The following is a 27,306-nucleotide window of genomic DNA, read 5'->3' as shown; positions in this document are numbered from 1 at the left end:
GCAAAATTTCACAAAGCTCTACGAAACTTTCTTTTTAATCTAGAAGACTTTTTTAAAAGATTTTATTTTTTTTTTTTTATTTATTTGTTATTGGAGGTACTGGGGATTGAACCTAGGACTTTGTGCATGCTAAGCATGCACTTATCACTGAGTTATAACCCCACCCACCAAACTTTTAACAGCAAACATGTATATTTAATGTGGAATGTATGTGCATTTTAATGTATTGAATAGGTTATGAAATGTGTCCTAGAAAAGCACTCTGCTTAGAATCTACATTGTATTAAACTGCTCTGGGTCCATGAATGTGAGCATCATATTCATCCAACTCTGTATCCCCAATTTCCAGCACAATCTCTCGTACAAAGCAGGAATCAACATGTGTTCTAAACAAATGAAAGTGTGTTGGAAATTATATTATGTGTGGACCTTTTCCATCTTCCCTGTTTGAGAGCAGGGCTCCTGTCAACATTTCACCTTTTATAAAATCCAGCACAGGGCCTTGTAAATTGTAACTGCAAGTTTATGTGTTAATAAATGATTGGATGACTGAAAAAAAAAAAAAGGAGAATGAGGTGAGCCACTGCGCCTTTTTTGCAGTGAAATATTAAAAGCAACCATGTTTCAATAAAGAGACTTTGGCCTTTAGTTTTAGATGGGAGTTTAAATCTTCCTAAGAATGTTTCTGGGCAATTATTTGCTATTCCTCTGATTTGTGAAGTGAGGGATACGATCAGACTTTCCCCACAGGGTTATTGAGAATATTAAGTGAAACAGGCACATACATGTGCCAAGAATAAGTGATGCTCCAAGCAGTTCCCCAGGAGATGATATTTGCCTGTACATCCGCTGGACTTCTTTCATGGACAGACCGTAAGCATCAGCCTGTCAATCAAAGCAGCCAGACAGCCAAGGTGGCCTTTGCCAAAGAATCCCACATCTCTCTCCCCTTTTAAAAATTACGGCATAAGTAATTAACAAGAAAATTTTAAGTGCCAAGAACAGTTGTATTTTGAACTTGATCACGTTTTGCCTTATCAAACAGGCATTTATTCACAGTGCTTTCAAGAATTAAGAATGAGTGAGAACAACAAGAAACTTGTATAGGATGCACATGGAATTTTTGTTTACTTAATTGTTGTTGTTTTTACAGAGCAGTCATGGCTTTTTAAAATAAACTCTGAATTAAAATGGAAATCAAGGATCTTCCTGTATGATACAATCTTTTCCTACAAGAAGGCCTTGCCAAAAATAAATAAATAAATAAATAACAGTAAAAAATACAGATAAGGTTATACTTTTGCATATTTTATGTAATTTCTTCTATGTTATCTAATTAAGATCTTCTAGCCAGGGTTTTCTATTCAAGAGTGGCAGTAAAAAAAAAAAAATGGCAGTAAACATTCTACAAATAGATCAGTTATCAAAGAATAATTATACCCAAGGGTATTGTTGTTGATATTTTTCCCATTTTAAAATTAGCCATAGAATATAACTGATTGATTAAAATTGATGTTTATAGACCACAGAGTCATATAAACCTATGAAAAGCCAGATTAGAGTTATATTTACATATTTTCCAAGGAGTCAGATAAGAGTGTAAACTTTGACATAACAATAGGATAAATTTCTATAGCAGAATAATAAACACAGGAATTATTTATAAAAATGGTACTGTATTAAGTCCATTCTGCTCTTAACTGTTTAACTACATAAAAGCCAGAGGCAAAAAATAAAGTGGTATATGTGAATGTGGATCAAAATTCATCTCATTTGTTTTATGTTTGACTTTGCCTGAAAAAATTAATTTTTTCCCATCAAGGAAGAAGTTTCCCCCAAAATAACTATTTTCTGACTGCATATTAAATGTGGAGGAAAATAACTCTTTGGGGCTAATTTTGAGAAAGCCTTGTCCTCTGTAGGTCTGGTCTAAGAATTTTGAAATAGCCTGTTTGATGAAGCATTGTCAAGGAACCTAAACTACTTTTTTTTAAAATAGGAGTTTCATAGTAATTATAAGCATTCTGGTCTCTAGAAAACAAAACCAAAAGAAAGTCAAATTTAAATAAATGTAATAGTCAAAAATAGCTTTTTACAACTTGTTTGGTTTGTAGTCTTGAGAATGTGAAATTTCTTGATTTAGATCTCTCTAGCTATGTTTTGTAACTTTGAAATTAAGACTTCACTTTGTCTGAAACTTGAAGAAAAAAACAATAACCAAAGTTTGCTACCAAAAATGAAGTGTCAATCTTAGTTTTTTTAAGGTAAAGAACTTCAGTAATATAAATCAAGAAAATGGGAAAGATAAAAGGATAATGGGGAAAATGTGACAGTAATTGTTCATCCAAATAAAAGTTTATTTTCCATTACCTGAAGCCAAAATGTGTTTTATTGCAAATATATTTAAGGTTTAAGAATTATTTATTTTATATCCTTTCCCCAGTAAGACAACACATAATTTACCAAATTTACATAAATTACATAAAAAGATTTAGGGGAAAAAGATATCTTGCTACATAGTAGGTTCGATTGCATAGATGTTAAAGGAACACATTTTATACCCACTGTAACAGTAACTTTTTATTATCTTCTTGGGCACTAATATTTCAATAAACAAAATTTATGAGCATGCTGAATTCTTAACATCCATGTCTTAGAAAGTGTTAAGCCTATTGTCTGTTAAATCACTACTTTGTTTATACATTGAAATATACAAAAGGAAAAAAAAAAACAAAGAAGAAGAAGAAAGAAGGAAGAAGGGAGGGAGGGGAAAACCACAGGAAATAATTCACATCTGCACAAACATATTCTCAGTTGACTAACCACTTGTATTTATTGCCATTCTTGGTCTTATTACTCATACTAACTCCACATGCAGTGGCTTCCACAATACCAGTGTCTGTTCCAAAAAGGATTATTTCACTCTTCTTCATAGCTTTCTGAGATCCATTTGTTAATTTCCAAGAAATATCTCACAAGTCTATCAAATATGAATAAGTCAGATAGAATGATAGGATGCTGTTCAATGTTTGGAAGTCACCAGGATAGCTCTCCAAAACAGGATAACTCAGATTGTTCAGCGTTTCAACTCTAGTGTTCCTTACTACTTTTTACTTGTCACTGAAACGTTTGCTGCTTCAGAATCCACATTGAATAAAAAAAAAAAAAAAAAAAAAAACAAAGAATCAGCCAAATACTAATTGGCGATTATTGCATGCACTAATCTTAGGGATGTAGAAACCTCTATAAAGATTGAGAATGATAGTAAGTGCTGAAACTTCCGTATAATTTTTTTTTTTTTTGGTAGTTGCTGCCTTTTTAAAGCTTATGCTATCCAAACTCAGAGAACCGATGTTAGAGGAAGCAATAACTACTTCTGATGTATTGTGTGCAGATTAAGGCCAGTTCCCCCAAATTACCACACATATTGTAGTTACCAACACGTTTCTCAACCCTATCACTTTATATACATCATGTATTCCTCTGTCAAACTGCATAAAAGTTGTCACCGTTGAGACCTCGAGCCCTTCTCAAACACAGCACGGAATACTTGCACGTCTGCCCTCCATGCAGATCGTTAAACAGCAGGCTGCCTTTGCAAGCCCTTTCCAGTCAAGTTCTTTGATTGTCAGCTTTGAGATGCACATACCTGGAGTTCACAATATTTCCTTTATCTGGATTGTAAACTTCTGCGTTTGGAGAATCGATTTATGACGAGGTCGTTCACTCGGTCTGCATTCGCGGCTTCTTCCTAAGTGTCAGAGTGGTAGGGCCAGTCCCAGCTGCTGGGAATGCCGCCCCTCTGGGAAGGGCCCGAGTCGCCCCAGCCCCTCCCTCCCCACCCACCCGCAGTGCCTCCTCTGCGCGGGAGCAATGCAGAATGCCGGGCTAGTGTCTCCACGCCTCCTCCCGACTGCTGGGCACCCGGGAGCCAGGTTTCCGCCCGCGCGCTCCGACTGGTGCAACCGGTTCCCGCGCTCGCGCGCGCGGGGCTCAGGCCTCCGCAGCGGCGCCGCCTCCTGCGTTTCTGGTGTCTCCCGCTCCCGCGTCCTCTCAAAGCCTAGATCCCCGACTCCCCTTCCCCGCGCTCGAGACCCTTCTTCCGGGACTCTTTCCCTTATTCAAGACTAGGAGGGCTGAAGCTGGCACTGTGGGCAGCGCGCAGCCTGGCAGCGAATCCCGCTCTTCCCTCGTCCAAGACCAGCGGCGGGAAGGTCTTTGCACACTCAGCGTCTCCCGCCCTCCACTCCGCGGCTAGAGCGCAGCCAATCGGCTTCTGCGGCAGGAGAGCTGCTATCCAATGAGAGCAGAAGGACGCCAAGATCTCAGGCCAGATGCGCAGTTCCCTCGGCAGTTTCCCCGGAGCGCGGGACTGCTGGAGGTTCCCTCAAGCCGCAAGCGCAGACTGGTGACGGCTCGGTTCCGGACGGACTCTTGTCTTAGGTGAGTTTCACCTTTGGTCCTGGGGCTTATCTGGAGTTTTGGGAAAATTCAGTGGCTGAGGCACAATTCGAAAAAAACTTAAGGATTGGGTAGAGGGGGTGGGGAAGGAAAAAAACCAAAAAACAAAAAACATCGTCCTGGATACTGTTGTTCCCGAAAGGGGAACTGAGATCTATCCCTGGACGTGTAAAAAGAACAGAGTAAAGTAAAAGGACGTGTATTACTTTTGCTGTGCCCAAGGGTAGACGTTGTAATTTTAAAAACTGATGGGTCTTGTAAAAACCAACCTTAACTTCGTAAAAATGTGTCTTAAGATCAGCCTCTCTCTCTGAATTCTGTGTATAACAAACCATGTCAAATGTGTTTTCCTGGGTGAGCTTCTTTCCAAGATAAAATATTCTAAGTGGCAAATGTTGATTATGTTCTCAGGCAGGTTCACATAACTTGCTAACTACATTTTATTCACTGTTTTCATCAAGGTTAATTTGCTGTTTCAGGAAACTTTTACCCAGTGACATAAAAGCTGCAAATATCTTTACTGTTTATTCCAGTAACTTCTTCAAAGACCCAATCATTCTTCAAAAGAAAACATCAAAGTACAGTTTACATACCAAGACTTCCTGAACCCTTGCCTGAGCATCCTTGCCCTGTTACAGCCACATCCTAAACTGTCACCCAGTACTTCCTTTACCCTAACCAATCCCCCACATTAAAGACACAACTTAAACCGGACTTCAGAATCTTAACAAATAACTCAACCTTGCTGTCCCCTCTGAGACACTAGCAAAATCCTGTCAAGTTCTTGCTCTCCATGACCTCTGTAAGCATTCCTCTTAGCTTTGTCTTACCAACAGGTTGCTCTGGTGATATTTCTGGGAGCCAACAGTTGACATTTTTGGAGGTCCCAGCAAGACCTAGGCAGTTTCTGCTGCTGCAGCAACACCTTCAAGCCAGAATCACTGTGTGCCTCTGAGGTCCCTGCAACCTTCTCTTCCGGCACTCTCTGAACGCAAAGGTAGAGGAAGTAAATCTTATATTAGGTTGAACTCCAGTTTCTCTTTGTTAAACTCCCCAGGTGATGAGTTTATTTTGCCCCTGGGAGTAAAGAAACCTTTTTAGGAATCCTTTTGCTTACCTGATGCAAATTTTCAAAGCTCTTATGCTTGGTGAAAATCTGCCTTAGCAGCAGCACTACAGTGTGTCCCTATCCTTGTCACTTGTGGTTGTACTTGTGTAGAGGAAAAAGGTGTACGCTGCGCTAAGTCGGCTTCTCCAGCCAGTCCTGGGGACGAAGACGTCCAGAAGGTTTTGTTTCAGGCTGGAGGGACCGTCCGAAACAACCGCAGCATGAGTATTTCACTCTGGAGTTCCCCCAGCAGCCAGGTTCCTGCTTTCCCAGTTGTCCGAAGAAAAGAACCCAGAGAGATGGCGGTGGGGAGGAGTGGAAGGGCGTAGGCTGGAGGGAGCCTGGAGGAAATGAAAACGAAAGTCTCCAAAGGGCCAGAGGGCGGGGCAGTTCCTAAAAGTCAGGCGGGCTTTTCAACTCTTATCCCCACCTCCCTCTTGCCTGGTCGGTCGGAGCCGAAGTGGGAGCGCTCTCCGTGGCCAGCCGTGTGCGGAGCTGGGAGGCGGGCTTCGCTGCTCGAGGGCTCGCGCGCGCCGCCTGCACCTGGGCTGGGCGCTGGCGGAGGGCGAGGGGCGCGCGGCGCGGTGAGCGCACGGCGGGCGGGTGGAGGAGAGGGGGAGGAGGGAGAGAAAGAAAGGCGGGACGGAGGAGGGGGAGAAAGGAGAGGAGGGAGGGGGAGGGAGCGGGGAGAGAATCATTTCTCATTTTACAAACAGGAAACTAAGGCTCAAACAGGCTAAAGTGAGTTCCCTGAAAGCTCGTTCCCAGGAAATGACGGAGACGGGGCTCCTGCCCCATTGTCAAATTGTGAACTCAATAAGCATAGTCTTTAGGTAACTAACTTGACTAGAAATTCGGGAACTAGAGCTTAAACTGAACAACAATGTGCAGAAGTAACCCAGGAGGTGAGCATTCTAGAAACAACTTCTTTGTTGTTTTCAACAAATCAATGATTTTTCTAGAATAGAAGAGACTCAAAAGACATAATAAATAAAGACAACGTATGTGCTTCAGTTGGATCTTGGTCTGAATAAATTAGTATTGTGATGGTATAAGAAAAAGTCCAAAATTTTTAGAGGTGGAAAGTGATAATTAAGCTTAAAATGGCATGATGTCTCTTAACTGTAAAATAATGTAGTAAAATGAAAAGATGATGTAAATTTGCACAAGAAAAAAAGGAAAACAGAATAAGCACATTGTCCATGTAATAAGTGATATGTGGTAAGTATATGGAGGCTCATTATACTATTCTCTTTTTTCTCTATGTGAAAACGTTCATAATCAAAAGTCATCAAAAATATTCTCTTTGGATCTTTGTGACCTTCAGTGGATAGTTTAATCTGTCTGGGTGTTCAAATTCCTTATCAGTGAAATGGGGCTAATAATATACCTGTCTCCCAGGGTTGGAAGAATTATATGAGGTGGTTTATGAAAAGCACTTAGAATAGGACATAATTCCTCATCTGCACACACCATTCATTCACTGAACGTATCTTTGCGGAGGGCTTGCTCTATGACAGGCTTTGTGTTAGATGCTGGGATCCTGAAGACAGATGGCTGCTACCCTCCACGGCTTTCGTTCTAGTGGTATTTATCACTGTTGAAGATTTCACTCTTTTATTGACATTGTTCATTCTCTTCTGGGGAGCCATCAGAAGAAAGCTAGATGGGGAAGTACCTCTTTAAACAAAAAACTAAAGCTGCAACTAAAGTTTCTCACTGTCTTCCCACTTCAAGTTTATTTTGTCTTCATGGTCCTACCCAGTTCTTTTCCCATCTGTTTCCCTATAATTATATCATCCCTGTATCATCTCCATCTTAAATGGAGGCCAGATTTTAACATCAATGTATCTAGAAAACATTTTTTGAATTTTCCAACTGGACGATCCATCTGTAGGGTATATATACCTGCATTTGAATTGCATCCCTGCCATGTAGCCCTGGCCTTGGGCAGGTCACCTGTTTTCTCTGAGTTATACTTTGCCCATCTGCAAAATGCAGGTATACCTACGTGGTATATAAGCAAGCACTGGAAATTAGAGGTAATTTTTGTAAAGTATTTAGTATACTGATCTATATGGTTCAGATCATTATAATTAGTGGATAAACTGTCTACATGCTATACTAACATCTCTGAGGAAAGCGATGCTGGAGGGCAAGGGGAAAGGCAGGCTATGGGGTCCCTGTTAATCTGATCCTCTGTACGAGTAATGGTAGCTATGAAGATACTGCTGTAACGTGAACCTTTTGGAAATTAGTGTTTCAGCCAATACAGAGACGTTCATCTTCAAGCCATCATGAGCTCTAAGAAGCAGAGGCCACAGAAGGACTCATATGAAAAGAATAGCAAGAAAATTGAGCACTACTTTTCTAAGGTATGTTTGTAAATACTGTTTATGGAAGATACCAGTATTAGGCTTAACCCTCCTTGACACTGGGCTTTACAGTCCTTCCTGTCAAGAAATTATGCCATTTTTCTTGTAGGGAAATTATGTAGGGAATAGTAAATAAGTTAAAGTCTGTCTCATCCATTTTATTCTTCTTATTTTGGTGGGATGATGGTACGGAGGAATTTTAATAAAACTCTTAGCCGTATCAAAGCAGACTTTGATAAAATCTGTTGTAACACCTTCTAAACAACAACCAAAAAATCAAATATAACATATTACAGTAAACTGTGGAATAAAAGCAAAATTAATGCTATTTCATGACATGAAAGTATATACCATCCCAAACATGGTTGATCTATTTATTCAGTAACAATAACAACCTACATTTGTATGGCGCTTTACAGTTTATAAAACAATTTTTTTAATGTTTTTTCTTACCATAACCTTGTCAGGCAGTTAGGGAGGGTTTTATTCTCCTCAATTTGTTTACGAGGAGAGAGGGGGACTGAGTTGCTGCTTAAGGCAGAAGTGGAATGAATACTTGGACTAGTGTTGACTGACATTAAGTTGGGGCTCTTTCGACTAATGGGGCACTGTTATCCTATCAAACCAGTATCTCCTTTCATGAGTCTTAAAATACTCCTTGAATTAATCAACAAGAAGGCTGAGAAATGGTAAGCATTTGAAAATGCAACTTAAAAGCCTTTAACTTTTCTCTTAGTCTAGTCCTAACTAGAACATGTGAGTATTTAGAAAAGCCGAAACCAACCTAGTTCTGTTTCCCTCTGCCCTACTCCATGACAGAGCAAGCTAATTGCCCTGGTCCCTCTTGAAAGTGTCTACATCTGCCTGAGAATCTCTTGACTAGTCAGAAATCCATTACAGTGTTCCGATGGGGTGTGTGACACTTCTGACAGCCTTAGGCTGAAAGGATGGTTCTCTGAGAGTCTGTATGTATGCCCAGAGTACATTTATACTGCCTTTTGTTCCTTTTTCTCTTTTGTTTTGGCGTTTCGGGATCCAAAATATTAGTACCATTACGAAGAAGGAAAATAAAAGTTAACCTATCTATGTGCCAGTCATTGTACTAGGCGTTGTCACACATGATGTTACACTTAATCCTTACAAGAATCCTGGCATTGTTATTCCCATTGTAGCAAGTGTCCTCGCTGGCACATGAACCCGTATCTGTTGATGCCTGTGCTGTAATGAATATGACTTGGGGAAAACATATCTTTTAGACATAGGAAGCAGATGCTCTTAAATTTTTATTGAATTTCTCTATTCGATTAACCCTCCCCTGTAATTCCTCTCCCTTCCCCTACTCCTGATTTTTAAGATAATGCCCTATAAAAATAGGAATCATGAGTATAAAACTTACAAAAAAGGTTATATAGTCTAATGGAAAAAATGCTGGAGTACTGATACTCAATTTATTCATTGGTTATTATGTGACCATAGGAAAGGCACTTAATAAGAAAAACTTTCTGTATCTCAGTTTCTCCATCAAAAGGACAGAGAGGCCATATTTATTCCTCCTCACTTTATAGAATTTGGGGATTAATTGATATAATAGAGAAAATAGAGTTCTTTGCCTGATAGATGCTAAGTGAATCAGAGTTTTTATTATTAGAAATAACTATATTATTGTGACCAAATGATTACATAACTGATGATGGTTTTGTCTAACATTTAATGCCTGAAAATAAACCATGGTTACTTATTCTTGCTGAGTTCGGTGCTTTAAGAACAGATCACTATGCTCAAAAAAAGTAAAACTTTTATAGCTGAAAATAGTAAACAAGACTTGAAGTAACACTATGAGAGAGCTGGCAGACTTTTCAGCATCTCTGTTTTTGATGCACCTGGAAAAAAATTCTCTCTTTCCTCATATTTCTCAGGAAAAAAAAAATGCACTAGTGTAGCAGTATTAAGAGCTTGTCTGACTGATGAGATGGGAAACTCAGCTTTTATTTTGGATCCCAACTCAAATTCCGATTTAATTCTATTCACTGGCCTTTTGAGATTGGCTCTGAGTTTCACAGATAAATTTTGTGAATGGCATGCTCAAAAGAAAAACAAGAGACTTAGGGTTGCATTTGTAGCTTTAAAGTATGTAACATTTGTGTTTAGGTCAATGAAAAGCAGCAGAATAATCCCAGTACTTCTCAAATGAAGACGGACTCTAGAAAAAGTTCAGAGAATATAGCCAACGCCCAGGCTGAAGGACCCAAAGACCAGACTGTATCCCAAGATAAGACAATTTATGTTCACTTGAATGTAAACCTCAAGAAAAACAAAAAAATGCCAGTTGTGCTCACGCATACTAATAAGGCTAGCTTATACATGGCACTCAGCACTCTCAAGGCTGTCAGAGAAGTAATGGAATCTCATCCAGACCAAGAAATGCTGGTATGTGGCAAAAGTGGAATTGAAGGATACTTAAACCTTGGAATGCCCCTGAGCTGTTTTCCTGAAGGCTGCCACGTGGAAATCACCTTTGGTCCATGTAAAGCAAAGCAGGAAGAGGTGAAGCAGGTATTCCGCCAGCACAACAACATGTCTACTGATGACTGCGTCAAGTTTTATATTCACGCAGTCGGGAAGGGCCCCAGGAAAAAGATTGTCAAGTGCGGGCAACTTCACAAAGATGGGTGCAAACTCTGCATCTTTGCCTTCAAAGGAGAAAGCATTAAGAAGGCTCTGTGTGAGGATGGCAGATTTCTTCCCGTTCTGGAGAATAATGATTGGAAACTCATTGAAAACCTGAACTGCATTTTAGAAAGCTCACAGAAGGTTGATCACCTGGAGGGCAAGCTCTTTCAGCTTAGCGTTGAGAAGAAAAGTGTGGCTGCCGTGGCTGCCGTGGCTACTGTGGCTGCCGTGGCTACCGTGGCAGCAGCTGCTCAGAATTCTGAGTCACAGGTGATAAACCCCTCTCGGTTGATAGAAGAAATTGTCAACCAGTACCCCAGTTTGAAAAGAGAAAGGGATAAAATTAGAGAAAACTTTGAGAAAGAGAAGCAAATAAGAAAGGGGAAACAATTATTTAAATTGCATAAAGCAAACTTTGGGAAACTGACCAAAAACTCTACTTTGGTTAAAGTCCACAAACTTCTTTCTCATCTCAGTAATTCAGTTGGGTTCCTATCATGGGACAACAATGGGAACACAGGTTGTGCCACTTGCTTTGTCTTTAGTGGGTTGTACCTTTTCACTTGTCGGCATGTAATAAGTGATATTGTGGGGAAGGGAGTAGAGCCAAGTATGTGGGCCCATGTCATTGGTCAATGTGTAAAGGTGACATTTGTTTATGAGGAGTTCCTAGAAAGAGAAGAGAACTACTTTTTCGTTGAACCTTGGTTTGAGGTATCTGATGTAAATCTTGATTATGCTGTTCTCAAACTGAAGACCTATGGACAACAAGTACCTGTGGGATTATACAATGGAATTGGTCCTGCACCACATAGTGGGTTGATATATATTATTGGCCATCCAGATGGGCAGGCAAAGTCTACTGATGCTTGTTCTGTGATCCCACAGGGTCAGCGTGAAGAGGCGTATCAGGAAAGTCTTCAGGCTAGGGAAGCAGAGAGTTATAGTCCTGGCATGCAGTATATCCATATGCACACTCAAAGAAGTTTCCCAGAAACAATTCGAGAGTCTGGCTTGATCACTTATCACACCTCTTTTTACTTGGGATCTTCTGGCTCCCCTGTTTTTGATTCAAATGGTTCATTGGTGGCCATGCATACTGCTGGCTTCCCTTATATCTACCAAGGTGAGTTTTCTAGCATCATTGAATTCGGCTCTACTCTGAAATCCATCCTCTCTGATATCAAGGAAAACCATACAAAGTGGTATGAAGAAGTATTTACAAATCTGCAGGAAGTAGAAATGGTGAGTGTTTAGGATGAGGAACAGTGAGAATTCAGTCAGTTTGCCACCTTTAAGGGAATTACCTATGGAATTGTTATTCCATAAGCAATGATGATAGTTTTCTACCTTCCACAATGGTCAGTCTCATAAAAAAAATAATAATTAATGTTATCGACCACTTCCTATGCACCAAGCATTTTTCTAAGCACATGAAGAGACTAGTCTTAACAACTCTATGATGAACTGGACTATTATCCCTGTGTTTTCTCTTGCAAATGCCTGTATTGTTGCTGTGGTAGCTGCCTCCAGTGCTGCTGGATAGCCGCCCAGCTTTATAGCACCCCCATACTAGGGACACCTCTTGCTGACTGCTTAGGGCACGTTGCTGAAGAGGGTGGGCGGGTCGTGTGAGATTGTAAGAGCTCTTCACAAGAGCGGAAGTAGAATGCTGGAGGAGGCAATCAAGGGGAAGTAACCACCAGTTGACCTTCGAGCTGGACCCGGGCAGTTGGAGGCACTTCTGTCCTTGGAATGTACACTTTGCCTACCATTCCCACAGAGAGAGCTGTTCCAAGGACATAGCCTTGACTTTGAAATACTATATGATATCACTTGTAAATGGACTCTAAAAAATAATACAAATGAATCTATATACAAAACAGAAACAGACTCATCGACATAGAAAGCAAATATGGTTCCCAAAGGGGAGAGGGAAGAAGAGAGGGACATATTAGGAGTATGAGATTAACAGATACAAACTGCTATACATAAAATCGATAAGTAACAAGGATTTACTGTATAGCACAGGGAATTTTATTCAATATCTTGTAATAACCTATACTGGAATGTAGTCTAAAAAATAGTCATATCACTTTGCTGTACACCTGAAATTAACACAATATGGTAAATCAACTATATTTCAATTAAAAAAAATTCTGGCAAGAGGGTGCAAAGATCTACCCATCTTATGACCTCTCAAGCCAAGCTTATATGTAAGTTCCCTTGCTTATTAAACTGCTACCTATCAATCTGGAGTGCTCTGCCTCTTTCTTTGGTCTCTTCTTGCCCTCCGTGTACAGGGGCAGTTTTTGATCTAATAAGCTTTGCCCCAACCATCTTAAAAGTAGTAGGTGCCTATCCCACTTCTGGGCATATATCTGGAGAAAATTCTAAGTCAAAAAGATAACATGCACCCCAGTGTTCACAAAAGCACTATTTACAAGCACTATTTATAGGCAAGACATGGAAACAACCTTCCATGTCTATTGATAGATGAACAGATGAAGAATTTGTGGTATATATAGACAATAGAATACTACTCAGCCATAAAAAAGAATAAAGTAATGCCATTTGCAGCAACATTGATGGACCTAGTGATTATCATATAAAGTGAAGTAAATCAGACAGAGAAAGACAAATATCATATGATATCACTTACATGTGGAATCTAGAAAAAGTGATACAGATGAGCTTATTTACGAACCATGACTAGACTCACAGACATAGAAAACAAACTATGGTTACCAAAGGGAAATGGTAGGGGAGGGATAAATTAGGAGTTTGGGATTAACATACACACGTTAGCATATATAAAACAGATAGACAACAAGAACCTACTGAATAGCACAGGAAACTATATTCAAGATCTTATAATAACTTGTAATGGAAAATAATCTGAAAGAGAATATAAACATAATATATGTATAACTGAATCACTTTGCTGTACACAGGAAACTAGCACAACACTGTAAATCAACTTTATTTCAATTTAAGAATGTAAGATGCTTGATACCATGCTCTCTGTCTCCTGCTCACTCACGACTTGGGATGGAGGACAGCCCTTCCTTTGGCTCGATGCTCCTTACCCCAGTTCCTAGGATCTGTAAATAAAAAATCTTGTGATTCCCTTTCCTTTGTGTGGGTGTATTGAAACCATGCCCTCGATCCAAATGACCCCATGAGTTTCACTTGCCCACAGTGGGAGCTCGGATGCTGAGGGAGCTACCTGGTGACCCTGTGTGGCTGGTTTGTGCCCCCTCATTCAGTAAGTTATCATCTACATCTTCTTGATTCAATACACCAGCTCCAGCTTCCCAACACCCTTGGAAAGATGCAGTTAAAGTTCCTCTGTGTCTTTTCATGGTTTCATAGCTCATTTGTCTTTATCACTGAGTAATATTCCATTGTGCGGAATACCATTCAGTGGAATACCACTGTCTGTGCATTCATCTTTTGAAAGATGTCTTAGTTGTTTCCACTTTGGGGTGATTATAGCTAAAGCTGCTATAAGCATTTGTATACCAATTTGTGTGTGAATGTAACTTTTCAACTCAATGGGTGGAAATACCTAGGAGGGTGATGACTCGACTTTATGGTAAGATTATTGTAAGAATTTGCCAAACTGTCTTCCAGTGTGGCTGTACCATTTTGCATTCCCACCAGCAAAGAATGAGCATTCATATTGCTTCACATCTTCACCAGCATTTGGTGTTGTCAGTTTTTTTGTTTTTTTTTTAATTTTAGGCATATTAATACTGTTGGAATGCCTGATACTCTTTAGGAGATTGTGGGATTTATTCATAAACTGGGGCTGTCTTGGTGATCTAGCATATGTATACATAATTATAGTATCAGTCTGGATTTTAATGGAAAAATAAAGCCACTATAAATATTATAAGAATAAAGTATTTAGTTAGGAATTGGGGCTTATATGAATACAGACAGAGTAAGGGAGGAGAAGATCTGTAAAACTGCAGGAAGAGGATGTCAGCCTAAAGCACAGGAAGCCGAGGAGAACCTGCTGAGTGATGTGCGGAAGTCTGAGAATTTGCATATCTTGTCGCCATGGCATGTGGTCAAGAAGAAGTCATGCAGTCACGGTAACGATGAATCAGGGAGTGAGTTTATGCTGAGTGCCACCCAGAAGTTTACAAATCGAACAGCCAGAGAAATTGAGAGAAGGGAGAGGAAGTGGATGAGGTGGTGTGGGAAGGCTGAAAGCTGGAGATGGGACTCACCAGCAATTGCACTGAAGGATTCACTCCATCAATATTAATTTACGTGTTGGGCTTCCTGTTACTGTTGTCCAGAGAATGGAGAACAAGACAACGTGATCCCTTCCCCAAATCCCCTTTTCTCTCTAGGTATCAACCAGTGTTACTGTGTGATTTGATCTTTACAGTGTACAGCATTCCCCAAGGAGCACTTCCTGGACAAAATTCAAACAGCATAATCATTGGAGTAAGGTACAAAGTATAAAACAGAACAAAACAAATACTATTTCTCAGTCTCATTATTTGCAGATTCTGTATTTGCAAATGTACCTCCTCCCTAAAATTAATTTGTAATCTTCCCCCTCCTCAAATCCACACTGGTGCTTTTGGTCATTCACAGTTGTGTGCAGAGCAATAAAATATTTGAGCTGCCTGATGCATCCATTCCCAGCTGAGGCAGAACAAAGCCCTGCACTGCCTTTTTTCAGCTCTCATAGTGTAAACAAGTAGCTTTATCTGCTGTCTATTTATTACCATGTTTTTGCATTTTTGTGGGTTTTTTTTTTTTTCTGGTGGTGGTGTTTTTGCTGCTTAAAATGGCCCTCAATCATAATGCTGAGGTGCTGTCTAGTGTTCCCAAGCACAAAAAGTTGTGATGTGCCTTATGGGGAAAATAAATACATGTGTTAAATAACCTTTGTTCTGGCACAAGTTACAGTGCTGCTGGCTGTACATTCCATGTTAATGAGTCAACAATAGACATTAAATAAGGCTTTTTTTTCAAACAGGAACACACATCAAACAAGGTTCTATATTGATTGAATGAAAATGTTGTGACCAGAGGCTCACAGGAATCTAGCCCTGTGTTTCCCCAAAAAGCAATGTTTCAATATTCCCTAATTCAGAGTTTGCAGCAAATTTATGGAACAAAACTGCCACAAATAATGGACTTGACTGTATATATCATTTCAAATGTAATTGCAAGTGTCTAATCATCACAGGAACTTAGATGATTGACTGTGTATTTAATGATTTCTGACATACTATCTCAGTACCTATTAGACAAGTAGAGTAGGTACTATTATTCCTGTTGCCTGTGTGAGAAGGAAGGATAACTGAATTGTTGTCCAAATTCCAGGGCAAAGACTGAAACTGAAGTCATGAAATATAGTTTATTGTTCTTTCTGCTAATTGAGCTTGTTTCTCAGACCCCTGTGTCCGATTCCTGTGTCTAACATCCACCCAGATCGCTTAAGAAGCATGGTAAACATCTCAAAATGCAACAAATGCCCTTTTCTGATTCTCCTTTGTCCTACCTCCGAAGACCAGGTAGTTAGAAAGTCCAGCTTTGGCCTGGATTTATCACCATCTGTCCTCCAATTCCCAGCTATAGAGCCAACCCACAATCACATGCTAGCACAGATCTCTGTTTGAAGTGGGACAGTGGGCTGAAGGGACTTGTAGTGAGTTGAATTGTGCCTCCTCAAAGGTTTGGCCAAGTCCCAACCCTTGGTACCTGTCAATATGAGGTGAGGTCATCCTGATGAATGGGGTAGATCTTAAATCCAATAAAAAAGTGTCCTTGTAATTATAGGATAAACAAAGATGGAGCTATCCGTCATGGAAGTCCACATGGTGATGGAGGGAGAGAATGAAGTGCCGCGCCTACAAACCAAGGAACGCCAAGGGTTGCCGGCAGGCGTTGGAAGCTAGGAGAGAGACATGGAACAGGGCTTTCCTCAAAGCCTCCAGAAGGAATCAACTCTTCTGACACTGACTTCAGGCTTTGGACTTTGAGAACAGTGCTGTGAAAATCCATTTCTATTGTTTCAGCCACCAAGTGTGTGGTCATTTGTGACAAACCTGATGGCTTAAAACTAGACATCTATCTGTCTCTCTCACAAAGACATTGAAGGCCGCCCACATAATCCAGGATAATCTTCCTATCTCAAGTTCCTTAATTTAATCACTCATGCAACTTCTTTGCCACGTCAGGCAACATTCACAGGTTCTGGAGATTAGGACGTGGGTGTATCTTTGGAGGCCATTATCCAGCCTACCACACACACCAGGATGAGGATGACTTGGGAAAGTATACCTTTAAGACTGAGGGATCAGATGCTCTGTTTTCATTTAGTTTCTATTGCTTAAACTTGATCTTTTAATTCTTTTTTTTTTTTGAAAGCCAATCTCTTCCACAATATAAAATTTATGCAGGAAATCACATAATCTAATGGGAAAAGTAATAAACCAAGAATCTGGGGTTTGATTCTCACTGTATCCGTTGGTCATACATGACTTCAGGATAAAACCGTCTTTGTTCTGTGCCTCAGCTTCCCCTTCAACCATTAGGGACCATATTTGTCTCTAATCTTTCACTGAATTATTGGAATGAAAAGTGCTGGGTAAATTCAAGTTGCTGATTACTAGCAATAAACGATACTATGCTTAGATGGCTAGCTAACTAATTTTTCGAAGTACATTTTGGAAGATAAAGGACAACATCCTGGTGGGATAGGTTCAGGGATTTGGGAAGATGCTCTGGGATCTGGTAGCAAATTCTCTCACCCAATTGATGGATGAAGTAGAGTAAAGGGGTGCAGTTAAGGGCCCCCCACTGACCTACTTGTTAATGAGTCTGGGTGGCAAAAGGTAGAATTAAAACAAGTCACCCAAGTGATTCCTTGTTGTTACTCATGATATTCATCCCCTCTGGGGCAGGAGCAGGAGGGGTTATTTTCATGACAATGGGGCAGCAAGCCTCATGGCCAGTACAAAAGCCATGTGGCTCTAGCCCCTGAGTGAAGGAACCCCCAAAGCTGAAATAGATGGTGTCATCCAGCAGGCCTTGCTATTTGGTGTCTAGCTTTGAGTAAACTGAAACAGAAAGTTCATTTGGTTGAAACCAAGCTACCCACCAGCCACTCAAAACCACAAGCAAACACACGTAGTCATTCTTGTCTCCCTCCCTTCCTCTCTACCTCAACCTCGGAGGCTTTTGGAGACAGTTGAGTTGGACCTGAGACCTCTTTGTCCCCCAGGGAGACCAAAGACCACACACACACTTGTGTGACTAAGTTGGGAATTTCAGGGACGAGGAGAACTCAAGCTCACAGCCGTGTTAAATTCAGGCACCCAAGTCACTTTCCAAATCACCTTCTTGCCTTGTCCTGTGATAGGAAAAGATTCTGGACATATCTGGTCAAAGGCACCGAAGACTGAAGGGATGGAGCTGAGGCAGCATGTGTGGAGGCAGAAAGAGATCCCTGAACTTCATTCTCACCAGACACTGAGAAGTACGTGGGAGAGGACCAAGCACTGGCACTTGATCCGCAACCCTGGATCAAGGGGCCGAAGGAGGAAAGGAGACTGACAATTAAATTTCCTCTCCTTTACCTCCACTGCCCTCCCTTCTGAGGCTAGCTAGCTTTTCCCCACCACCCTGAACGTCCCTGAGTTCTGATAAAATACATTTTCACATGTTAAGATATAGGGAAGTCATTCTGGCTTATACATGAGTTAACTTGAATTTTATGCTAACTAAAGTGGCCTAATTTGTGGCCTACCAAACTTATGTCATACATCTACTTTAATTATTAAAGAAGAGGACACGCTGATCAAAAGTAATGTCCATGTTAAAAATAAAGATTAAAGGCCCTTCTTCCTGGGAAGCCAATGCTGGTTCTCCTTTCATGATAAAACTCCCTTCCCAAGTGCCAAGGCCATACTGGTCTTTATTTATTTATTTTTTTAAACTTTGAAGAAATGTGTCCTTGACTTGTTTAATATCCGTTTGTTCTGACAAGATATAAAACTGTGCTTCTTGGAGCAGTTTCCTGGAGTATTCTGGGAAGCCAACTTCTGGGCTAGTCCTCAGTTTGGCTCAAATAAAACTCTTTTCTATTTTTGTTATTGACTGTTTATTGATTGTTCTCGTCAACATTACCTAGATGGCAGCCGTTGTAACCCCTGATTTGTATTGTGGTCCTATAAGAGGAAAGGCACCTAATTCAGTCAATGGAGTTTAGGCAAGATCTGAGGTGATGGAGGAGATGATGCAGACGAGGCCCTCTAGATGGACTCAGCCTACAGCTGTTGTGGGACTGATGCGTTGTAGGCCTGCACTCCCATCTCACAAGCACCAGAGGGTATTCTCCTGTTCAGGAATTGCTTCATGTGGGACTTGTAGATTGTCCTCAGACCACTTTCCTGAACCCTTCGGATATTCCAGAAAAATAGTACAGAATCCCAAAAGGAGAAAGGGAAGTCTCAGCTTTCCTTAAAGGCTAAAATTTAACCTGAACACTTGGAAGGGCTGTTTCCTGTTACCTCATTGCCACCTGCCAGATGTTGCCACCAAATGCACACCCTCTAAATAAAGGGAGCCATTAACTTGAAGCTAAATTAGTGTAGAAACTGACTACTGGATCCAAGGAGGTCTTTTCCATCTGGCATCCCCTTTTTGACGCTGGTCAACTCAGACTCAATGACTAACAAAGGAAGGATCAAAGACATTGGTAGTCAAAAGCAAAGGTATTTTCATGAGCTCAGCCAGTCCGGCCTCAGCATTATCCTGAATTTTACATGAAAAAGTGGCAGTTGCTTTTCGGGGGGATATTTGATCTCCTGCTTCATCACCGGGACATTCCCCCCCCTCTCCAGAGAGGGGTCAGCCTATCACCTCTGATAGACAGAATGAAATCAGATCACCTTCATCTAGTCAAAGACAAAACTGACTCGAAACTTTAACAGAATGTTAAAGCTCTGTCTACCTCTGGTCTAGGCCACTTCTGGAGTTTAGCCCTCCAGGGGTCTCAGCTGAGAGCCTGGGGTGTTTACTAGTGCCCCTTCCCTTATCAAATTCTGAACTCCAATTTTTATCTCGTCAGCACCATTAGTCTTTAGGAAACTCTGTTTCACTTTTCATCTGCTTTCACCATACCCACTCAATCTCATACTGGAAGTCCTAGCTAATGCAATAAGACAAGAAAAGGAAGTAAAAGGTATTAATTGGGAAGGAAGACATAAAACTATCTTTGTTCACAGATGATAAAATTATCTATGTGCTATGTAGAAAGTCCCAAAGGATTAACAACAACAACAAAAACTCCTGAAACTAATAAGCAATTTTAGCAAAGTTGTATGGTACATGATTAATATACAAAAATCAATTTATTCCTTCTGTATGGACCAGCAATGAAGAATTGGAATTTGAAATTTGAAACATAGTATCATTAACTTTACCACTCTCAAAAAAGAGAAATGTTTAGGCATATATCTAACAAAATATGTACAAGATCTATATGTGGAAAACTACAAAGCTCTGATAAAAGATGTCAAAGAAAATCTAAGTAAATGGAGATATGTTCTATGTACATATGTCAGAAGGCTCGATATTGTCGATTCTTCCCCGCTTGATCTATAATCAATGTAATCCCAACCAAAATCCCAGCGAGTTACTTTGTGAATATTGACAAACCGATACTAAAGTTTATAAGGAAAAGCAAAAGGCCTAGAATAGCCAACATAGTATTAACAGAGAAGAATAAAATCGGTAAAAAGACACTCAAAGTCATATGTTGTTTAAAGACAGCAATTTAAAACAGCAATAAGATACCAAGACCTATGTTCTATGGGTTCTATGTCAAAACCTATAGAATTTAAAACACCAGGAGTGAATTTTAATGTAAAATATGGACTTTAGTTAATAATAACGAAAAAGAATATGAAAAAGAACATATATGTGTATGAATGAATGAACTGAATCACTATTCTGTTCTCCAGAAAATTTTTTAATTACAAAAAAATTATTGAAGTATAATCAGTTCATAATGCATCAATTTCTGGTGTACAGCATAATGTTTCAGTCATACAGATACATACATGTATTCCTTTTCATATTCTTTTTCATTACAGCTTACTATAAGATATTAAATATAATTCCCTGTGCTATACAGTAGAAACTTGTTGTTTATTTTATATATAGTATCTAGTATCTGCAAATCTCAAACTCCCAATTTATCCCTTCCCACCCCCTTTCTCCCCTGGTAACCATAAGTTTGTTCTCTATGTCTGTGAGTCTGTTTCTGTTTTGTAAATAATTTCACTTGTGTCTCATTTTTTTTAGATTCCACATGTGATATCATATAGTATTTTTCTTTCTCTTTCTGGATTATTTCACTTAGAATGATGATCTCCAGGTCCACCCATGTTTCTGCAAATGGCATTATTTTATTATTTTTTCATGGCTGAGTAGTATTCCATTGTATATATACACCACAACTTTTTTATCCAGTCATCTGTTGATGGACGTTTACATGGTTTCCATGTCTTGCTTAGTGTAAATAGTGCTGCTATGAACCTGGGATGCATGTGTCTTTTCAAATTAGAGCTTCCTCCAGATATATGCCCAGGGGTAGGATTGCTGGATCATATGGTAAGCCTATTTTTAAGATTCTCCATACTGTTTTGGATTTTGAGAAATCTCCATACTGTTTTCCATAATGGCTGCACCAAACTACATTCCCACCAATAGTGTAGGAGTGCCCCCTTTTCTCCACACGTTCTCCAGAATTTATTGTTTGTGAACTTTTTAATGATGGCCATTCTGACTGATGTGAGGGGACACCTCATTGTAGTTTTGATTTACATTTCTTTGATAATTAATGATATTGAGCATTTTTCATGTGCCTATTGGCCATTTGTATGTTTTCATTGGAGAATTGCTTGTTTAGGTCTTCTGCCCACTTTTGGATTCAGTGAATTTGTAATTTAAAATCTCCTAGGAAAGAAATCTCCAGACCCAGTTGGTTTTCCTAGAGAATTCTATCAAACTCATAAAGAGGAATTAACACCAATTCTATGTATTCTCTTCCAGAAAAAAAAAAAAAAAAAAAGAGTGTGGAACACTTCTTAACTCATTTCATAAAAATAGTATTATTCTGATACTAAAACCATACAAAGACGGGGAGGGGAGAGAGACGGGGGGGAGGGAGGTGGGGAGAGCGAGAAGAACTAGAGACCAATATCATTCATAAACATAGGCCCAAAAACTCTTAGCAAATAAGATTAAGCAATATTTTTCATTTATTAGTTTTTGATTCATCAGCAAGCAATATTTTTAAAGAATTATGTGACATAAGAAAGTGGGGCTTACTCCAGGGATGCAAATATGGCTCAATATTTGAAAATGACTGTAATCTACCATATTAATAGCCCAAAAGAAAAAAAGTCACATGATCTTATCAACAGATGCAGAAAAGGCATTTGATAGAACTCAATATCCGTTCATGATTTTAAAAAATGACTGCCAGAAAAACAAGAATAAAGAGGAATGTCTTCAACTTGATAAACAACTTTTAAAGTAAACATCTAGAACTAATATCATACTTAGTGATGAAAGACTGAATACTATCTCCCTAAGATCACAAACAAGGTAAGAATGCCCATTCTCGCCACTGTAGCCAACATAGTACTGGAAATTCTAAGAGCTGCAATAAGGCAAGAAAAGGAAATAAAGAGCATAAAGATCAGAAAGGAAGAAATTATATAGTCCCATTTTCAGCTCACTGGAAAATCCCAAACAATCTGCAAAAGGACATGTAGGCTTATCCCTGGCATTCGTGCAAAGTCACAAGATACTAGATCAACATACAAAAATACATACCATTTCTACATGGCAATATACATGTGGACACTAAAAAGTACAATGCCATTTACAATCACTCCAAAAAAATAAAATATTTAGGTATAAATTAAACAAAACCTGTACTGGACATGTCTGCTGAAAGCTACAAAACTCTGACATAACAAATCAAAGATCTAAATGGATAAGCATACCATGTTCATAGAACTGAAGTCTCAACATAGTAAAAAGATGTCATTTTTTTCCCAAATCGATGTACACCTCCAATGCAATTCCTGTCAAAACCCTAGCAGGTATTTTTGCACATATGGACAAGATGATTCTAATGTTTATATGAAAATCAAAGGAACTAGAATGGCTAAAACATTTTGAAAAAGAAGAACAAAGTGGGAGGAACAAGTCTACCAAATTTATAAAAAGATATTATACAGCTTAAATGTGGCATTGGTGGAAGAACAGACACAAAGATCAATGGAACAGAATAGAGAAACTAGAACTAGACCCACAGAAATATGCCCAACTGATTTTTGCAAAGATGTAAAAGCAATTCAAAGGAGGAAGAATAATCATTTCAACAAATAGTGCTGGAGCAACTGGACATCCATAGGTCAAAAAAGAAGAAGGAAGCTCAACCCAAATCTCACTCCTTATATAAAAATCAACTCAAAATGGATCATAGATTTAAATATAAATTGTACAACTGTAAGACTTTTTGGAGAAATATTCAAATCCTAAGGCTAATGAAAAAGTTCTTAGAATTGACATGGAAAATAGAGACCACAAAAAGGAAATTTGGTAAGTTTAACTTCATCAAAATTAAAAGTGTTTCTTTATGAAAGAACTCATGAAAAGGGTGTAAAGACAAGCTATGGAGTGAGAGAAAATACTTGCAAACCACATATCTAGCGAAGGGTTATTATCTGGAACGTATAAAGAAATCTCAAACTTCAGCAATACTTAGAATTGTCAAACCTCAACAGTACTTAGAATTTCCAGTACTATGTTGAAAAAAAATTTAATGATAGAAGGCATGAACAAACATTTTATCAAAGAGGATATATAGATGGCAAATAATCACGTGGAGAGATGTTAAACATCATTGAGGAAACACAAATTAAAAGCACAGTGAGATAGTGCTATGTATCTACCAGGATGGCTAAATTTTTTAAATGATGTCCACATCAAATTCTGGTGAGAAAATAGGGTCTGGATCACTTGTACATTGCTGGTAAAAATATAGCATGGTAAAACCACTCCGGACAACTGGCAGTTAAAAAAAAAAAGCTAAATATATGACCTTGCAATTATACTGGCAGGCATTTATCACAAAGAAATGGAAACTCTGTTCACACAAAAACCAGTACATGAAGGTTCATAGCAGCTTTATTCACAACAGCCCAAACTAGAAACACCCCTTTGGCCTTGGATGGTACAATCAGACCATGAAATACTATTTAGCAATAAAAAGGAAGCTCTTGATACAGACAACAATCTAGATAAATGTGTAGAGAATTAGGCTGAGTGGGAAAAACCAAACCCCAAAGGTTACACACTTTATGATTCACTTAAATAACATTTGAGTTGACAAAATTGTAGAGAGAGCAAGCATATTAGTGACTGCCAGGGTTAAGGACAGTATAGTAGAGGCGAGAACTGGATGTGACTATAAAAAGTAAACATCATGGAACTTGTGGTAATAGAAATGTATATTATATACATTTGTATAAAAAATGTATATTGCACAATATACGATATATTGTATGAGTAAAGAAGAATTGTAACTATTCTATATCCTGTGTCAATAGCAGGGGGTGATACTGCACTACAGTTTTGTAAGGTTAGTTTTATAAGATGGGGGAAAAGGGCACGTGGGTTCTCTCCGTCTTATTTTTTACAGTTGCATGTGAATCTGCAATTATTTCAAAATTAAAAACTTAATTTTAAAAAAAGACAACACAGCTTCCTTCTGACTCTTTTGTGTCATACTCATTTGGAACCCAGTCTTTATGCTGTGAAGAAACCAACTAGCAAAAAGCCCACGTAGAGGTGCTTGGGCTGGTAGCCGCAGCTGACAGCCAGCATCAAGCCACTAGACATGTGAATGAGCAAGTCTACAGACGATTTCAGCCCCAGCCATCCTTCAAGCTGCCTTGAGCTCCATGTGGAGCAGAGACCAGCTGTCCTCATCAAGGCCTCCCCAGATTACAGATTCGTGGGGAAAAATAAAGGCTTCGCTTCACTTTACAAATTAATCAGGCTATATACAAACCCCCTCACAGGGCATTAGGCATTTTTGTTCTGCTTTAACACTCTGCCATGTTTGACGCAGCAGATACAGGAAGAACAGATACAAAAGCAGGCTGGACTTAGACAGGAGCCAGCGTCTTCCTGCCTCCCAGGCATCTCCAACATTTGTTAATTCCTCTCTTACCAGGTTTAGGCTTTTTCTTCCTGGGAATTTCTGGTTCTGCTGGTGGGATGCTGTTTTCCTCCCCAACACTTCCAGCATCCCCCTTAAATCTTTGCTGATAGTTTCTGGATCTGTACCTTCCCAGACCACAAGAAAGTTTCTAGAGCTTTCAAACTCTTGATCATGATTGGAAGTAAAAATAGCTCAATACAAATGTACATTACCTTTTCTTTGATTCTACTTCTGTCCTTCCAGAACTCTGCACCCTCGTTTCTCCCTCCCTTTCCCTCATGGTGAGGCATTTTCACATTGTCACATACCTTGCCTCTTACTGCACCACCTCTTTGTCATGTAACTTGTGTTATAGAACAAGATATTTGGTGTTTTCTTGGGTTTTTTTTGGTTTGGGTTTTTTTTTTTATAACCCAACTACATTTTGAATACCAGTTTCCTCTCTCCTTCCTAAATATGTAACTGGGGCAAATGGCTCAAATTCCCTAAGCCTTGTCATGTATAAAATGGGAATAATGATGGCTCCTGGATTCACTGAGGTATTCTTAAATCCTTTTCCTTTTGTCCTTCAAACCCTGAAATTCTATGTCTTAACGAATGGTTTTGATTGAGTTGGATTAGGAGACTGACCTCACAGGGAGAGGTTTACTAGAGACTCTGGAGGTCATCCTGGGGAGATTTCTGGGCAAGGAAACAAACAAGAACAAAGCGCTCAGAGGTAACCTTGAGCCTGGTGCTTTTGGAGGCTGGAAGAGCAGGTCTGATCCTTTCTCTTTTATTTTGTACTTAGAACTTGGTGAGGAGGGAGGTAAGGGTAGAGAGATGAAAAAGATTTGGAAAGTACTAGAGATGGGAGACAGGAGAGGTGTGATTCAAGACAGAGCAAGAAAAGGAGAGGGAAAGCAAATCTTCCAAAACAAAAGAAATCGTGTGATACTAGGAAAGAAAACGACTATTTCAGAAAGTTTCATCACCTCAGTTCCTAACACATCATCTACTTTTATTTTTCCGTATCCTATCCTGGATCTTGGTCATATGAATTCATTGTTTCATGTGGCTGCAACTTTAGCAAATCAAAGTTTGGGTTTTCTGGCAAGATTTATATGCAGTCCCGATGTCAATCTACCTTGTTAGGCAGAGCTCACCTTTGTGAGGTTATTTTCCATTTTAACTACTGACGACCAAATTAACCAAGTCTAGCTTGTGTCTGTCCTAGTGTCTCATTATTTGGGTCATAAAAGCCTGCAAAATAAACCAATTTAGCATGTGTCTTCTTGATTCTAGTAACGTCTAAGCAGGCCAGAAAAATCACATTTGCTCTGTACATAAATGGAATTAATCCATCATTTCTCAAATTGCTACATCCCTTTGGACTGGGTCTCATTAGCAGAGGCTGGAATTGAGCAGTGACTAGCTTGTGGCCAGTGGCCGGCACTCCTCGCTTTGGGCCAGCAGGGGGCGTGTGAGCTCCAGGGCACCGGCCTGAGTAGTCAGGGGGCGTGGCTCGGCATCCTTGACGGACAGCTAAGGATATCGACGAAGATGAGGTAATACGAACTAGAGCTGGAGAGGTTGCCGTTTTGGGCTCGGGTGTGAGTGGGTGTGAGTGTGCAAGATACAGTGTGTCTCGGAGCTCGCGCTACAGACATCGATCTCACTGCATTAAACAAACAAACAAAAAAAAAGAAAAGAAAAGAAAATAGAAAATTCCATTTCTGGGATAGAGGCTGCAAAGTCGCGGCCAGCGACAGCCGCAGTCCCGAGGCCTTGTCCTGGCGGGTCGCTTTTCCGCGTCTGGGGACTGGGGAAACCCTGCAGGCGCGGGTTTGCCCCAGCGCCAGGCTTGGGAGGAGGGATTCATTCTGGAAACGGCTGAGCAGAGCCACAGGGAGGGGGAGCTCTCGCCCAGGCGGCGACAGAGGAACGTGCGGCAAACGGGTGGGGAGGGAGGGGAGAGAGGGGAGGGGAGCCCAGCGTGCCATTCCGAGCGCGATCGCGCGGCGAGATCCCACCCCGGTGTCTGCAGAGCCCGAGGCGCAACTGGTGTGAGGGCTCGGTCCTCGCCTCGCGGTCAGCCCCAGCTCGCGGCCGCCGGGGCTCCGGTCGCGCGCCCGCCCGGTGGCTTTGCAAGGCGGGGGCCTGTTTGCAGAGAGCCGGACATTTGCATGAAGCGACTCGACCCCACGGAGCAGCGGCAGCAGCGGCGGCGGCAGCGGCGGACCCCGGCGGCGCGCGGTCGGAGGCAGGCGGCCCCGGTCTCCGGGCCCCGGTGGATGCGCGGCTGGGGAGCGGCCCATGGGCCGGAGCTGAGGCTGCCCGGGGCGTCGGGGCGCGGGGCGGGGGGCGCGGTCGAGGCCCGGAGGCGGCGGCGCAGGAGGAAGCGGAGGAGGGCGGGCGCGCCGGGCCCG

At 40.5% G+C, this 27,306-nt stretch overlaps 1 protein-coding gene and 1 long non-coding RNA gene across 3 annotated transcripts; one reads left to right on the top strand and one right to left on the bottom strand.

Moving 5' to 3' along the window:
- Positions 1–3,257: 3,257 nt before the first annotated feature.
- On the bottom strand, positions 3,258–6,186 carry LOC135322646 (uncharacterized). Of its 2 annotated transcripts, XR_010383336.1 has the most exons (5): positions 6,011–6,186; positions 5,579–5,910; positions 5,292–5,446; positions 3,847–4,473; positions 3,258–3,751 (listed from the first exon to the last, which is right to left on the bottom strand). It is a non-coding gene; the product is annotated as an uncharacterized LOC135322646 (long non-coding RNA). The 2 variants fall into 2 exon arrangements; XR_010383335.1 differs by having other exon boundaries at positions 5,579–6,186.
- On the top strand, positions 5,318–12,866 carry FAM111A (FAM111 trypsin like peptidase A). Its single transcript, XM_010987018.3, has 3 exons — positions 5,318–5,458; positions 7,828–7,944; positions 10,093–12,866. The coding sequence occupies exons 2-3, from the start codon at positions 7,867–7,869 to the stop codon at positions 11,869–11,871; spliced, it is 1,857 nt and encodes a 618-aa protein (XP_010985320.3). The 5' UTR covers positions 5,318–5,458; positions 7,828–7,866; the 3' UTR covers positions 11,872–12,866.
- Positions 12,867–27,306: the final 14,440 nt, after the last annotated feature.

This window comes from Camelus dromedarius, chromosome 12 (assembly GCF_036321535.1).
Source record: "Camelus dromedarius isolate mCamDro1 chromosome 12, mCamDro1.pat, whole genome shotgun sequence".
Taxonomy (NCBI): domain Eukaryota; kingdom Metazoa; phylum Chordata; class Mammalia; order Artiodactyla; family Camelidae; genus Camelus; species Camelus dromedarius.
The sequence above is the reverse complement of the archived record's forward strand: the minus strand, read 5'-3'. Positions and strand labels throughout refer to the sequence as shown.

What these genes read in the sequence shown, in the direction of transcription:
- FAM111A (XM_010987018.3), top strand. Translation starts at nt 7,867, where the DNA reads ATGAGCTCTAAGAAGCAGAGGCCACAGAAGGACTCATATGAAAAGAAT. An exon ending in TTGAGCACTACTTTTCTAAG is followed by an intron (nt 7,945 to 10,092) that starts GTATGTTTGTAA and finishes ATTTGTGTTTAG; the next exon opens with GTCAATGAAAAGCAGCAGAA.